The sequence below is a fragment of the Salmo salar genome, chromosome 11 (assembly GCF_965601325.2).
Source record: "Salmo salar chromosome 11, fSalSal1, whole genome shotgun sequence".
Lineage (NCBI taxonomy): Eukaryota > Metazoa > Chordata > Actinopteri > Salmoniformes > Salmonidae > Salmo > Salmo salar.
The window spans coordinates 29,979,889-29,996,996 of record NC_138301.1 but is presented as its reverse complement, the minus strand read 5'-3'; the positions used below and the strand labels follow the sequence as shown (position 1 = coordinate 29,996,996).

The following is a 17,108-nucleotide window of genomic DNA, read 5'->3' as shown; positions in this document are numbered from 1 at the left end:
TCCCTTTAACCCTGACTATGTCTTCCTGTGTGTTTTAGATGGAGGAGGATCCCTTTAACCCTGACTATGTCTTCCTGTGTGTTTTAGATGGAGGAGGATCCCTTTAACCCTGACTATGTCTTCCTGTGTGTTTTAGATGGAGGAGGATCCCTTTAACCCTGACTATGTCCTTCCTGTGTGTTTTAGATGGAGGAGGATCCCTTTAACCCTGACTATGTGGAGGTAGACAGAGTACTGGAGGTGTCCTATTGTGAAGACAAGGACACAGGAGAGGTTACGAGCGGTGGGGGGGGCAGGAGGAGGGCCTCTTTCATTCACAACAAATGACCTCCAACGGAGAGGATGATTAGACTGCCTTTTGTTGGAAAGAGAGAGAGAGAGAGAGAGAGAGAGAGAGAGAGAGAGAGAGAGAGAGAGAGAGAGAGAGAGAGAGGAGAGAGAGAGAGAGAGAGAGAGAGAGAGAGGAGAGAGAGAGAAGAGAGAGAGAGAGAGAGAGAGAGAGAGAGAGAGAGAGAGAGAGAGAGAGAGAGAGAGAGAGAGAGAGATGAGAGAGAGAGAGAGAGAGAGAGAGAGAGAGAGAGAGAGAGAGAGAGAGAGAGAATGGGTGTGTATGTCTGAACATTATGTGTGTGTGTATGTCCTTGAGTGTGTCTCATCTCCTCATTTGTAGAAGATACTATTGTAAAGCATGGGGTCATTCCATACATGTGTATTATGGTTGTTGTCTCTGTTACTTTAGCTGAGGGTGTAGCTACTAGTGTTGCTTGGTGTACCGGTACCACGGTAACGCCACGGTAATACCCCACAGTACTAAAACCTCATGATACTTATGATACCAACATTTTAGAATACCATAGTACCGTTTGATCTAAAGAACCTGCTGGTGCCAGTTGAATTTAAGCATCTAGTCTGTTGTATGAGCAGGTCCAATCATATCCACTTCACTTTCGTCAACATATCACGTGGCAGCTGTAATCAATCAGCCACATCCCCTACTAGCCCCCACTGACCTGCTTCTCTCCGGCCCCTCTTCATGCTCATCTATTCCTCCATCCTCGCTCGTGATGTCGACCCTGATGAGTCCTCTGTTGTTTCATTTGTACATTTGTTACATTGGAGCAGCGTGGAGAGCAAGCAGCAAAGTTTGTACATTATATAATTTCATCACCTGTTATAACCAAGAGCACAGGCCAGTTTGATCTGACTTTGCAAGTTCACTGTCATGCAGCCTCTGAGTGTCAGAGAGGGAAAATAGAGCAGCGCTTCACGACAGGCATGCTTACAGCTTTACAGCAAAGGAAATGGCTTGTCCCTAGGGTAACCATATTAGCGCCACACCTGCGGTCACGAGTCATGACGACAGTCAAATTCCACATGAACGTTTAGTTACGGAAATTAGAGTTCTCCAAGCTCTGATACTTAAAAGCTCTGATACCATAAAAAAGCCAGCTCTGATAGTAGCCTACCAAACTTGCTAACTCTATTGTCCCTCTAATCACTCTGACATCAATGCAAATGTAGTTGAAAATCTAATAAAACACTTCATGAGATCATGTTGCACAACATTTCTATAAGCTATGCAATTGCGTGAGAACAAAGTGATGGCCTCTATTAAAAAGAGGAAGATCCCATCAGCTTTCTATAGGCTAGGCCTACTATATTTATTCCTCAACTTTCCTAATATTAAGCACATTGCTTCTCTTTACAACAGGAGTATAGCTTATCTGGCTGGCATGAAAATAAACCCCGGGAAAAGAGTCCTCCATTCGCTATTTAAGTGCATAGGTGACATGTATTTTTCCCCCTGCCCGTTTCGAGACAGTTGCATGATAATGGTCCATTCTAAATCAAAACAAATGTCACACATATATTATTTAGTATATGTAAAGACAAGATTAAATCAAGAATAGTCTGATGGGTGACAATATTAGCCTGTCACTTGTGAATGATATCACTTGTGAATGATACCCAGCTTCAGGCAAACAGCGCATTATTTTTTTTGCGAGCATGGTAGAGCATGGTGTTTGCAACGCCAGCATGGTGTGTGCAACGCCAGGGTTGTGGGTTCGATTCCCACGGGGGGCCAGTACAATTATTATAAAAAAATTTTAAATGCATGAAATGAAATGTATGCATTCACTACTGTAAGTCGCTCTGGATAAGAGCGTCTGCTAAATTACTAAAATGTAATGTAAATGTAATATTCGCACACCTCATATAGCCTAGCCCAGAGACCTACAGTGAGGGGAAAAAGTATTTGATCCCCTGCTGATTTTGTACGTTTGCCCACTGACAAAGAAATGATCAGTCTATAATTTTAATGGTAGGTTTATTTGAACAGTGAGAGACAGAATAACAACCAAATAATCCAGAAAAATGCATGTCAAAAATGTTATAAAATGATTTGCATTTTAATGAGGGAAATAAGTATTTGACCCCTCTGCAAAACATGACTTAGTACTTGGTGGCAAAACCCTTGTTGGCAATCACAGAGGTCAGACGTTTCTTGTAGTTGGCCACCAGGTTTGCACACATCTCAGGAGGGATTTTGTCCCACTCCTCTTTGCAGATCTTCTCCAAGTCATTAAGGTTTTGAGGCTGACGTTTGGCAACTCGAACCTTCAGCTCCCTCCACAGATTTTCTATGGGATTAAGGTCTGGATACTGGCTAGGCCACTCCAGGACCTTCATGTGCTTCTTCTTGAGCCACTCCTTTGTTGCCTTGGCCATGTGTTTTGGGTCATTGTCATGCTGGAATACCCATCCACAACCCATTTTCAATGCCTTGGCTGAGGGAAGGAGGTTCTCGCCCAAGATTTGACGGTACATGGCCCCGTCCATCGTCCCTTTGATGCGGTGAAGTTGTCCTGTCCCCTTAGCAGAAAAACACCCTCAAAGCATAATGTTTCCATCTCCATGTTTGATGGTGGGGATGGTATTCTTGGGGTCATAGGCAGCATTCCTCCTCCTCCAAACATGGCGAGTTGAGTTGATGCCAAAGAGCTCCATTTTGGTCACATCTGACCACAACACTTTCACCCAATTGTCCTCTGAATCATTCAGATGTTCATTGGCAAACTTCAGACGGGCATGTATATGTGCTTTCTTGAGCAGGGGGACCTTGCGGGCGCTGCAGGATTTCAGTCCTTCACGGCGTAGTGCGTTACCAATTGTTTTCTTGGTGACTATGGTCCCAGCTGCCTTGAGATCATTGACAAGATCCTCCCGTGTAGTTCTGGGCTGATTCCTCACCGTTCTCATGATCATTGCAACTCAACGAGGTGAGATCTTGCATGGAGCCCCAGGCCGAGGGAGATTGACAGTTCTTTTGTGTTTCTTCCATTTGCGAATAATCGCACCAACTGTTGTCACCTTCTCACCAAGCTGCTTGGCAATGGTCTTGTAGCCCATTCCAGCCTTGTGTAGGTCTACAATCTTGTCCCTGACATCCTTGGAGAGCTCTTTGGTCTTGGCCATGGTGGAGAGTTTGGAATCTGATTGATTGATTGCTTCTGTGGACAGGTGTCTTTTATACAGGTAACAAGCTGAGATTAGGAGTACTCCCTTTAAGAGTGTGCTCCTAATCTCAGTTTGTTACCTGTATAAAAGACACCTGGGAGCCAGAAATCTTTCTGATTGAGAGGGGGTCAAATACTTATTTCCCTCATTAAAATGCAAATCAATTCATAATGTTTTTGACATGCGTTTTTCAGATTTTTTGTTGTTGTTATTCTGTCTCTCACTGTTCAAATAAACCTACCATTAAAATTATAGACTGATCCTTTCTTTGTCAGTGGGCAAACGTACAAAATCAGCAGGGGATCAAATACTTTTTTCCCTCACTGTATATGTTTTGATAACATTTGTATCATAACTAAAGTGGCCAAAGTAACTTCTCAAAATGAAGCACATTCATCCACTTTACAAGGGGTGTAGAGCCTAAATGACATACATACGCAGCGCGTGAGATCAAGTTTGGGGAAGATAATTTTCACCATAAAAACAGCTTGTAAAATTACAGAAAATGATGTTATGGCTTTAGAAGCTTCTGATAGGCTAATTTGCATAATTTGAGTCAATTGGAGGTGTATTTCAAGGCCTACCTTCAAACTCAGTGCCTCTTTGCTTGACATCATGGGAAAATCAAAATAAATCAGCAAAGACCTCAGAAAAGAAATTGTAGACCTCCACAAGTCTGGTTCATACTTGGAAGCAATTTCCAAATGCCTGAAGGTACCATGTTAATCTGTACAAACAATAGTACGCAAGTATAAACACCTTGGGACTGCGCAGCCGTCATACCGCTCAGGAAGGAGACGCGTTCTGTCTCCTAGAGATGAACGTACCTTGGGGTGAAAAGTGCAAATCAATCCCAGAACAACAGCAAAGGACCTTGTGAAGATACAAAAGTATCTATATCCACAGTAAAACGAGTACTATATCGACATAACCTGAAAGGCAGCTCAGCAAGGAAGAAGCCACTGCTCCAAAACCGCCATAAAAAAGCCAGACTACGGTTTGCAACTGCACAATGGGACAAAGATCGTACTTTTTGGAGAAATCTCCTCTGGTCTGATGAAACAAAAATAGAACTGTTTGGCCATAATGACCATCGTTATGTTTGGAGAAAAAGGGAGAGGCTTGCAAGCCGAAAGACACCATTCCAACCGTGAAGCACGGGGGTGGCAGCATCATGTTGTGGGAGTGCTTTGCTACAGGAGGGACTGGTGAACTTCACAAAATAGATGGTGTCATGAGGAAGGAAAATTATGTGGGTATTATTAGGCTACCCGAAAGTTAAACAATTTAAAGGCAATGCTACCAAATACTAATTGAATGTATGTAAACTTCTGACCCACTGGGAATGTGATGAAAGAAATAAAAGCTGAAATAAATAATTCTCTCTACTATTATTCTGACATTTCACATTCTTAAATAAAGTGGTGATCCTAACTGACCTAAGACAGGGTATATTTACTAGGATTAAATGTCAGGAATTGTGAAAAATTGAGTTTAAATTATTTGGCTAAGATGTATGTAAACTTCCGACTTCAACTGAATAGCCTTCTGCCGTGTGCGCATTGCTGCACTTATAATGTGAAGAAATAGCCTAATAGTTTATCAACGTTTTAAGCTAAACATTCTCATCTGTTGCATCAGGCTTATTGCTTAAAACAGTTTTTTTGATGCTAGTGGTTATATTAATTTGGGATCTATCACATCCCACAACTGTCCAAGACTATGTTTGGAATATTTATTTCTCGCACAGAATAGAGTAGGACAGCGTTTGTACTATGGGGAATAGTAGATTGACATAGGCTAGTGCGTTTGCTGTTCGTTAGGCCTACTCATCTTGTTGGCTGACGAAAAGCAAATGTGGACAGTTCTTCCAATATCTTCAATTTGCACCTTGGTATTGGATAAGGACGCACGCAGTTGCGTCCCCGATGTGTCTGTCTTCACTTGTAGCCTGTGAGAAAGACCTGATCAAGTGACGGAGAGCCATGTGTGTGAGGTGCTTCGGCACGCAGCCGGGAGAAGGGATTTATGATTATTATATTCAGCCCAAGGGCCCAACGGTCACTGGCCGCAAAAGGCATGGATTTTTTTAGGGGACATTACGGACACACAAAAGGGATGCAGCCGGGACATTTGAGGCATTATCAACTGCTTGAGTGAGAGACTGATGAAGTGTGTACAGCCTGCGCAAAAAACAAAGCAGCTCATGCCTTTCGTGTGACTTTTTGCAAATCATCATTAGAGTCACATCATGCAGCCTTAGAATGTATTAAAAATCTAAACATACAGCCCAACATTTGTATCACAACTAAAGTTACATAAATAACTCTAAATTAAGCAATAGGAGTACCTGTTTCTTTGTTAACCGCTCAACACAGAATAGAGAAAATATCCTTCCTATTTTATTCAGCTATGTTCAATTGTATTCTTCATACTATAAAATAATGGCACGGAATTCGAAGAAAATCTTGTCTGCTAAATGAACTAGTGTAGCCCACAGCCATATGGCATAGCCAGATTAGGACCTAACACAAGGACAACTCAGAGTATGCTATTCTGTTCTTCTGAAATAGACTACATTTTCTTCATATCATGTTTTTTAGACCTGTCTAAAATAAATAATGGATTTATTGTGATGGTGTAGGCTATATTACATGGATTTATTAGACTTTTTCAAATGTATATGTTCCAAAGGTCAGTATCAGTGGCTTGTAGGCTATGTGTGGAAGCCAGGAGATGCTAAATGTCTTTATGTTAATTAACGGTCAATTACCGTGAGACCGGCAGTTATTTGCTTGACAATCACCGGCTGACAACATTTTGTGACCGCCACAGCCCTACTTGTCCCTAGCCTGAATAGTTCAGAAATCTATTTCTTTCTGGTGCTCCTTAAATTCTGTTTGGTGCCTAGCATTTTAAAAGTTAAGAGCAGTGTGTGTTTGTGGGAGAGAGTGAGTGGTGTGTGTGTGTTTTTACGAGAGGGAGGGAGATTGAGTGTGAGGAAGGGATGGAGAGTGTGTGTCTATTTTAACTGAAAGAACTGAGTAAAGAAGGTTTCATGCAGTGTTTTCTCCTTACTGACACAATGACATGCAGATCATTATGCATGTATGTTCCTTCCACCCATTCCTCCAGCCAAATCACAGGTAGGCCTTTGCAAATATGAGCAAATGGCCATTCTATGCAGTATTCTATTAAACACTGAACAGTGTGAAGTTAAATTCAATATGTGTTGTATTGAGTCACAGTGTGCATTTCAGTGACAGGTTTTTGCGTAGCTCATGCGCAGGAGGTTTAGAAAACGGGGGACTGGGCGAACAGGACGCTAGTGACAACACTAGTAGCTACTAAAAGGTGAAGCTTTCTATGTTTTTTGTGTTAACTCACATCTCTCTCTCTCTTTCTTTCCCCCTCCCTCCTCCCCCTCTCTCCATCCCTCTTCCCCCAGCAGGTGGTGTACTACCTGGTGAAGTGGTGCTCTCTGCCCTATGAAGACAGTACGTGGGAACTGAAGGGGGATGTGGACCAGAGTAAAATAGAGGAGTTTGAGCTGCTGCAGGCAGCAAGGCCAGACTCCCGCAGGACGGTAAGCCCCCTTTATTCAACCTCCTTTCTCTTCTCTTCCTCTCTTCTCTTCTTTTCTCATCTCTCTTCTCATCCTCTAACATTCTCTACCCCACAGGAGCGTCCCCCAGCCAGCTTGTGGAAGAAGAGGGATCAGTCGAGGGAGTACAGGAACAGTAACGTCCTCAGGGACTACCAGCTGGAGGGAGTCAACTGGCTCCTCTTCAACTGGTACAACAGGTCAGTAGGGCCCCCCAAGGCTACACACACACACACACACACACACACACACACACACACACACACACACACACACACACACACACACACACACACACACACTGTACCTGTATGCATGTGCAAACAAACAGACACACAATGTTCTCTGTTCTACTGCCCTGAACAGATTCTGTCAGTCAGAAACACAGGGTTGTTCCAGACTTCAGATCCTAGGTTTCAGCTCTGTGGTTGTAGCATACTGTATCCAGCCAGAGAGACAAGGCTGGACTGTCAGATTGCTAAGTAGTGCAGAAGAGAAGCCAGTGAAGCAGTGAGCTGACAGCATGTCTGTACTGAGACAGGGAGACGCTTGCCCAGAGCCTGCTGACTTCTAGCTTGGATAAGTATGCAAAACCTGTGAAGAATGTGGTTAATAGGTTTGGATGGTATGTCTTATATATCATATACCAGGGTATTTTGAAATACCAACGGTATGATTTTAGTTTTGATTTGTTTTTTTGGGGGGTTTGGGTCGCCCTAAAGCTCAAAGGGGTGCGTGCTACGCCACTGCTTATAACTATCAGTTAACTATCTAAGATAAATTATCTCCTGCTCATGGCGCCAGCTATGCATTTTGTTTAATAACTTGCTAGCTATGTGGCTAGCTTGCAAGATCACGCTTCTTGGTTACAGCAGAGACAATCAATCTCCTCCTTGATCAAGATCCCTACTGCTTGAATTTTCTTTGTGCTTAATAAAAATAAATAATATATATATATATATATATATATATACAGTGGGGGGGGAAAGTATTTGATCTCCTGCTGATTTTGTACGTTTGCCCACTGACAAAGAAAGGATCAGTCTATAATTTTAATGGTAGGTTTATTTGAACGGTGAGAGACAGAATAACAACAAAAATATCTAGAAAAACGCATGTCAAAAATGTTATAAATTGATTTGCATTTTAATGAGGGAAATAAGTATTTGACCCCCTCTCAATCAGAAAGATTTCTGGCTCCCAGGTGTCTTTTATACAGGTAACGAGCTGAGTTTAGGAGCAAAACCGCCATAAAAAAGCCAGGCTACGGTTTGCAACTGCACATGGGGACAAAGATAATAATGACCATTGTTATGTTTGGAGGAAAAAGGGGGAGGCTTGCAAGCCGAAGAACACCATCCCAACTGTGAAGCACGGGGGTGGCAGCATCATGTTGTGGGGGTGCTTTGCTGCAGGAGGGACTGGTGCACTTCACAAAATAGATGGAAGGACAATTATGTGGATATATTGAAGCAACATTTCAAGACATTAGTCAGGAAGTTAAAGCTTGGTCGCAAATGGGTCTTCCAAATGGACAATGACCCCAAGCATACTTCCAAAGTGGCAAAATGGCTTAAGGACAACAAAGGCAAGGTATTGGAGTGGCCATCACAAAGGCCTGACCTCAATCCTATAGAAAATTTGTGGGCAGAACTGAAAAAGTGTGTGCGAGCAAGGAGGCCTACAAACCTGACTCAATTACACCAGCTCTGTCAGGAGGAATGGGCCACAATTCACCCAACTTATTGTGGGAAGCTTGTGGAAGGCTACCCGAAACGTTTGATCCAAGTTAAACAATTTAAAGGCAATGCTACCAAATACTATTTGAGTGTATGTAAACTTCTGACCCACTGGGAATGTGATGAAAGAAATAAAAGCTGAAATAAATCAGTCTCTCTACTATTATTCTGACATTTCACATTCTTAAAATAAAGTGGTGATCCTAACTGACCAAAGACAGGGACATTTTACTAGGATTAAATGTCCGGAATTGTGAAAAACTTAATTTAAATGTATTTGGCTAAGGGAGAGGGAGACAGAGATATGGAGAGACAGAGCAAGGGAGAGAGCAAGATGGAGAGACAGATCAAGGGAGAGAGAAAGATGGAGAGACAGATCAAGGGAGAGAGAAAGATGGAGAGACAGATCAAGGGAGAGAGAAAGATGGAGAGACAGATCAAGGGAGAGAGAAAGATGGAGAGACAGATCAAGGGAGAGAGAAAGATGGAGAGACAGATCAAGGGAGAGAGAAAGATGGAGAGACAGATCAAGGGAGAGAGAAAGATGGAGAGACAGATCAAGGGAGAGAGAAAGATGGAGAGACAGATCAAGGGAGAGAGAAAGATGGAGAGACAGATCAAGGGAGAGAGAAAGATGGAGAGACAGATCAAGGGAGAGAGAAAGATGGAGAGACAGATCAAGGGAGAGAGAAAGATGGAGAGACAGATCAAGGGAGAGAGAAAGCGAGTGAGTGTGGAACACATCCCAAATCATCTGCTTGTCTGTAGCCAGGCTGTAGTGTTGCTACTGGGACTGCGCTTCAGAGTGCTGTGAAGTTCTTAAAGGTCCAATGCAGCACTTTTATCTCTATCAAATCATTTCCCGGTAACAATCAAGTACCTTAAAACAGTCAGAAAGAAACAAAAATAGCTTCTTAGCAACGTGCAATTTCTCAAGCAAGAATTTTGCTAGGACTGCCTGGGATGGGTCTGAGTGGGGAGGGGAAAACTGAAAACTAACTGTTATTGGCAGAAAGGTTTGGAACTCTCTTTGTTATTGGTCTGTCAACTAATTTACTGTGATGTTACCAGGCTGGCCAAAACAACATCCCACCAAAACAGGCTGAAATTTCAGCTGGTATTTTCAATCAGCTCTTACACTAAAAGGGCATTATCATAATTTTCACAATTTCAGAGTATTATTCCGTCCTCATATTGTGGAAATATTTATAAAACAGGAAATCCTGTTTTTGACTGCACTGAGCCTTTAAGATTAAGGAACAAAGTATAGGAAGTAAGTGGGAGTATCTGCTCTTTGCAATTGATGTCAAGATTTACTGTAACACCCCCACCCTCTGGACAACCAGATTAATGTTCTGCCTGACTACTAGAGGAAGGATTCTGTTCAGCCCAGTCTCATCACTTAATATCAATATCAGACAGGACCACAACTACTCTATACATTTTTGGGGACTGTAATGTCTCTCTCTCTTTCTCTCTTTCTTCCTCCAACCCCCCTCTCGCTTCCTCTCACTCCTTTCTTACTCCCTCCCTGCTCCCCTCTCCTCTCTCCCTCCCTGACAGACGGAACTGTATCCTGGCAGATGAGATGGGTCTGGGGAAGACCATCCAATCCATCACGTTTCTGGAGGAGATCTGGCGCGTGGGCATCAGGGGCCCCTTCCTCATCATCGCCCCCCTCTCCACCATCGCCAACTGGGAGAGAGAGTTCAGAACGTGGACCCACCTCAATGTCATTGTCTACCACGGCTCCATGGTCAGCAGGCAGATGCTGCAGCAGTACGAGATGTACTCCAGGGACACACAGGTAAACAACAACATAAATAAACAACACAGGATAGCCGTACGAGATGTATAGTCAGGGACCCACATCAGGGACCCACAGATGAACAACAGTGTCAACAACAGATGGGTCCTTGACGTTTCAAAAAGTTGTTATCTGATGTGGGGAGGTGGTGGTTGTCAAAAACAACACCAAAAGGGGCTTGAAACCAGCGGGCAGCCAGCATCTCATAATGGGGACGAAAAACAGGCAATAATGTGATGCACTTATCATTAGCTGTGAAAGATTAAGTGAAACTCGGGTGTCTCTCTGTTCCATTAAAGTAATGACAGTATTTGTTCTATTGTGTATCAGGGAATAGTGACATGATATCAGAGATACTCAGTCAGACAATGAGATTTGTCCAAGGAGAGCTTGCAGGCCACATAATGAGAGAGAGAGATACTGAGATTGAATAGCATGACTGTCATGTTCCAGCATGCCTAGTCACCTTACCCCTACACATATCTGCCTCTATCGATCCAGTATCTCTTCACATTATACATATGCTACTGGAACTGACCCTGTATATAGTATGCTTACTTACTTTATCGTGTTCTTCTTATTTCTTATTTTATATCTCGTGTATCTTTGTTCTACCTTGTTATTTTTAGTATTACATTGTTATTGATTACTGCATTGTTGGGCCTTTCACTGTACTTGTGCATGTGACATTAAAGCTTGAAACTTGAAAGCAGGACTCAATTTAAAGGCATGAGAAGGGTTTGAAGGGTGGCACGTGTCAGGTGGTAGCCCTGGGCAAAGGTTTTTTCTGCGGTGGTTGGCAGAGTAATGTGGAATGACAGACAGCGGTTAGGAGATCTTAGTATGCAAATGTAACAGGGGGGAGGGGGAAAGAACAGATGAGGGAGGAGTGGAAAGAACAGATGAGGGAGGAGTGGAAAGAACAGATGAGGGAGGAGGGGAAAGAACAGATGAGGGAGGAGTGGAAAGAACAGATGAGGGAGGAGTGGAAAGAACAGATGAGGGAGGAGTGGAAAGAACAGATGAGGGAGGAGTGGAAAGAACAGATGAGGGAGGAGAGGAAAGAACAGATGAGGGAGGAGAGGAGTGGAAAGAACAGATGAGGGAGGAGTGGAAAGAACAGATGAGGGAGGAGTGGAAAGAACAGATGAGGGAGGAGTGGAAAGAACAGATGAGGGAGGAGTGGAAAGAACAGATGAGGGAGGAGAGGAGTGGAAAGAACAGATGAGGGAGGAGAGGAAAGAACAGATGAGGGAGGAGTGGAAAGAACAGATGAGGGAGGAGTGGAAAGAACAGATGAGGGAGGAGTGGAAAGAACAGATGAGGGAGGAGTGGAAAGAACAGATGAGGGAGGAGTGGAAAGAACAGATGAGGGAGGAGAGGAAAGAACAGATGAGGGAGGAGTGGAAAGAACAGATGAGGGAGGAGAGGAAAGAGGAGCTGCCACCAGGCTGTCTCACTGGAAGACTGTGATGTCACTGTGGCACCACAGGGAATCACCTTAACACACAGGGAATCACGTTATCACCTTAACACACATGGAATCACCTTAACAAACAGGGAATCAGCTTAACACACAGGGAATCACGGTAACAAACAGGGAATCAGCTTAACACACAGGGAATCACCTTAACACACAGGGAATCACCTTAACACACATGGAATCACCTTAACACACAGGGAATCACTTTAACACACAGGGAATCACTTTAACACACAGGGAATCACTTTAACACACAGGGAATCACCTTAACACACAGGGAATCACCTTAACACACTGAGCAGGATGTCTCACTAGATATGAGAATGGTATATTTCTCAAGGACCATCTTTATATTCTGTCTTCTCAAATGATTGAAATCACTGATATTTCTTTACAAGGCATTATACACTCACCATTGAGAATGAGAAAAGCTGAATGAATGGAAGAGTTGTATTGACTCCCTGTGCGTTTCTTCTGGTTTCCCTCCAGGGTCGTGTGGTGCGGGGAACCTACAAGTTCCACGCCCTCATCACAACCTTTGAGATGATCCTGGGCGGCTGTCCAGAGCTCAACACCATCGAGTGGCGCTGCGTCATCATCGACGAGGCCCATCGCCTCAAGAACAAGAACTGCAAGCTGCTAGAGGGCTTCAAGCTCATGAATCTGGTATGTCCAAGTCACTGAGCATACTGTAGCGCAGAACTGAGCAAAGGGTAGAAATGCAGCCATTACAGCTTGAATGTTTGAGATCCTAGGCCTAGTGTGTCTCAAATCAGTATCTTGTTTGTGTGTGGAGAGAAGCAGTGAAACGTGCCCTAATGGTAACCATCACTGTACACCAATCTGGTTGGCTCTTAAGATTGTTTGTGATTGAGGTCTCCCCTCTCTCGGTAGTTGTGTTCAGTGGAGGCACAGCTTGTAGGTTGGAGTTCCTATGCTGTGTGTCTTGTATTGTTTCTAACTCACATCTCTCTCTTCCCTCTCCTCTCTCACCAGGAACACAAAGTCCTCCTGACAGGGACCCCCCTCCAGAACACGGTAGAGGAGCTGTTCAGTCTGCTGCACTTCCTGGAGCCTCAAAGCTTCCCCTCAGAGAACACCTTCATGCTGGAGTTTGGAGACCTCAAGACTGAGGAGCAGGTGAGGCTGTGTGATTCTATCATGTGGTTGTTGGGTTCGTATCAAGTGTGTCGCTGTCAGTGTGAGTGTGTGAGGATTATGTTGTTGGGTTCCTATCAACAAAGTGTGTATGTGAGAAATACTGTGTGTTATAGTTTAGTCTCTGCCTGTTTGCCTGTGTGTGAGTGTGTCCTTTACCATCACTGATCATAATGAATATGATTATTAATACAGAAGCTAATTTGTTTTCATATGGTATCAGGGGACATGAGTGTGTTTTTCCCCACTCACCCCACCTGGTGTTTGAACAGTGTGTCAGTGTGTTGAGATAATGATCCTGTTGGTACAGATGGAACTCTGAAGGAGAATAGAGCACACACACACACACACACACACACACACACACACACACACACAGACAGAAAGACAGTGCTGGTTTGGAAAGTTATGTTATGTTAAAGGCCCTGTAGCATTATGCTGATGTATTTACAGTTATTTACGACCCCTATCATCAACCTCATGGACTTCATCAGTCTGTTAAATGTGAAAAACCCAGCAGCGTTGCAGTTATTGACACACTCAAACGGGTGCGCCTGGCATCTACTACCACACCCCTTTCAAAGGCACTTAAATGTTTTGTCTTGTCCATTCACCCTCTGAATGGCACACATGCACAATCCATGTGCATTGACTCAAGGATTAAAAATCCCTCTTTAACCTGTCTCCTCCCCTTCATCTACACTGATTGAAGGGGATTTAATAAGGGATCATAGGTTTCACCTGGATTCACCTGGTCAGTCTATGTCATAGAAATGTCTAAGGTGTTCCTAATATTTTGTACACTCAGTGTATTGTACTGGTTTGACAATCATAGTACCACTGACCGGCCCATGGTCTACCACTCTTAATCCTGCTAATCCTTCAGCACCTCTGGTTAAAATCATGTGTGTGTATGTGGGTGCGTGTGTGCGTGAAAGAGTGTGTTTCCGTTCCAGACTCTCCACATGTTAACCTGTATCTTCCATCTCTCTGTATCCGTCTCTCTGTGTCTCAGGTCAAAAAGCGTCACATATTACTGTAAAATGTGTCTGTATGTATGTGTGCGTATGCATGTGTCCATCTATGAACCTGCATATCTCGGTCTCTCTCAGGTCCAGAAGTTGCAGGCCATCCTGAAGCCCATGATGCTGCGTCGTCTCAAGGAGGACGTGGAGAAGAAGCTGGCTCCTAAGGAGGAAACCATCATCGAGGTGTGTGTGTGTGTGCTTGAGATTGAGTATGTGTTTTTTTTGTCTTAGTTTTGCTGACTGATTTTGTTTCTGTGTAGTGTCCTATATAATTGAATGTTTCTATATAATGTGGTCAGGTGGAGCTGACCAACATCCAGAAGAAGTACTACAGAGCCATCCTAGAGAAGAACTTCTCCTTCCTGTCTAAAGGAGTCGGCCAGGCCAACGTCCCCAACCTGGTCAACACCATGATGGAGCTGAGGAAGTGCTGCAACCACCCCTACCTCATCAAAGGTACTGAACACACCACTACCTGACCCTAACCCTGACCCCTACCTAACCCTAACTGTAACCAGGGTTGGGGTCAATGCCATTGAAATTCCAGTCAATTCAGAAAGTAAACCAAATTCCAATTCCCCATTTTCCCCATTGAAAAGCATTGAAGAGAATTGGAATTGGAATTTCAGTTTACTTCCTTAATTGACCGGAATTGACATGGAATTGCCCCTGTAACTCAACCTGGTCAACACCATGATGGAGCTGAGAAGCTGCTGTAACCAGCCTTACCTCATTAAAGGTACTAACATTGATATTGCTACAATCCAGGTTGTGGAACGCTGTATGTAGCCTCTTGTTATATGAAAGGACAGTGTATGCCGTATGGGGAAGGCTGATTTGGGTAATTCCTGCCCATACCGGTAGTAAAGAGCTCTATAGCAGCCCCGGAGCAGAATGAAAACCACTGAGTCAGAGACATCCTCATTCCTTACTATCTTTCCCTATGGTGCTGTCTGTCTCTCTCACCCACCCACCCTCTCTCCTCCCCCCTCCATCTTTCTCCTAGCTGTGTCAGAACTCCTAGAACAGAGAAAGCAGGCCAGGAGGTTGAGGCTCTGGAACAGATAATGGACTAACTTCACCTCTCCCTCCATCCCTCCGTTCATCCCTCTATCTATTTTCACATCCAAAAGCTGCTGTGTTGGTCCATTGCTCTCCCTCCTTCCTGCCCTCCTTACCATAGCTGTAATATCTTTATGTCACTGGTATACTTGTGCTCTGGTTAATCTGGTTTGACACAGTGCGCTCATACAAGGCCAGCCTAGTGAACTTTTGGCCTTTGGTTTGACAGATGCTTCTGTGTGTACAGTGGGGGGTGAAAGTATTTCATCCCCTGCTGATTTTGTACGTTTGCCCACTTACAAAGAAATGATCGGTCTATAATTTTAATGGTAGGTTTATTTGAACAGTGAGAGACAGAATAACAACAACAAAATCCAGAAAAACGCATGTCAAAAATGTTAGAAAATGATTTGCATTTTAATGAGGGAAATAAGTATTTGACCCCTCTGCAAAACATGACTTAGTACTTGGTGGCAAATCCCTTGTTGGCAATCACAGAGGTCAGACGTTTCTTGTAGTTGGCCACCAGGTTTGCACACATCTCAGGAGGGATTTTGTCCCACTCCTCTTTGCAGATCTTCTCCAAGTCATTAAGGTTTTGAGGCTGACGTTTGGCAACTCGAACCTTCAGCTCCCTCCACAGATTTTCTATGGGATTAAGGTCTGGAGACTGGCTAGGCCACTCCAGGACCATAATGTGCTTCTTCTTGAGCCACTCCTTTGTTGCCTTGGTCGTGTGTTTTGGGTCATTGTCATGCTGGAATACCCATCCACAACCCATTTTCAATGCCCTGGCTGAGGGAAGGAGGTTCTCACCCAAGATTTGACGGTACATGGCCCCGTCCATCGTCCCTTTGATGCGGTGAAGTTGTCCTGTCCCCTTAGCAGAAAAACACCCCCAAAGCATAATGTTTCCATCTCCATGTTTGACGGTGGAGATGGTGTTCTTGGGGTCATAGGCAGCATTCCTCCTCCTCCAAACACGGCGAGTTGAGTTGATGTGAAAGAGCTCCATTTTGGTCTCATCTGACCACAACACTTTCACCAGTTGTCCTCTGAGTCATTCAGATGTTCATTGGCAGACTTCAGACAGGCCTGTATATGTATTCTTGAGCAGGGGGACCTTGCGGGCGCTGCAGGATTTCAGTCCTTCACGGCGTAGTGTGTTACCAATTGTTTTCTTGGTGACTATGGTCCCAGCTGCCTTGAGATCATTGACAAGATCCTCCCGTGTAGTTCTGGGCTGATTCCTCACCATTCTCATGATCATTGCAACTCCACGAGGTGAGATCTTGCATGGAGCCCCAGGCCGAGGGAGATTGACAGTTCTTTTGTGTTTCTTCCATTTGCGAATAATCACACCAAATGTTGTCACCTTCTCACCAAGCTGCTTGGCAATGGTCTTGTAGCCCATTCCAGCCTTGTGTAGGTCTACAATCTTGTCCCTGACATCCTTGGAAAGCTCTTTGGTCTTGGCCATGGTGGAGAGTTTGGAATCTGATTGATTGCTTCTGTGGACAGGTGTCTTTTTTACAGGTAACAAGCTGAGGTTAGGAGCACTTCCTTTAAGAGTGTGCTCCTAATCTCAGCTCGTTACCTGTATAAAAGACACCTGGGAGCCAGATCTTTCAGATTGAGAGGGGGTCAAATACTTATTTCCCTCATTAAAATGCAAATCAATTTATAACATTTTTGACATGCGTTTTTC

At 44.0% G+C, this 17,108-nt stretch overlaps 1 protein-coding gene across 8 annotated transcripts in view; it reads left to right on the top strand.

Moving 5' to 3' along the window:
* LOC106592263 (ATP-dependent chromatin remodeler CHD9) overlaps positions 1–17,108 on the top strand; it is a 128,680-nt gene that overhangs the window by 75,217 nt on the left and 36,355 nt on the right. For 7 of the 8 annotated variants that reach the window (XM_045689299.2, XM_045689304.2, XM_045689303.2 and 4 more), the window contains 8 exons: positions 187–273; positions 6,968–7,105; positions 7,202–7,323; positions 10,426–10,669; positions 12,642–12,818; positions 13,149–13,292; positions 14,423–14,521; positions 14,638–14,794. In XM_045689299.2, coding sequence (XP_045545255.2) covers positions 187–273; positions 6,968–7,105; positions 7,202–7,323; positions 10,426–10,669; positions 12,642–12,818; positions 13,149–13,292; positions 14,423–14,521; positions 14,638–14,794 — 1,168 coding nt within the window. The remainder of the gene's footprint in view (positions 1–186; positions 274–6,967; positions 7,106–7,201; positions 7,324–10,425; positions 10,670–12,641; positions 12,819–13,148; positions 13,293–14,422; positions 14,522–14,637; positions 14,795–17,108) is intronic. The other variant, XM_045689302.2, reaches the window with a different exon arrangement.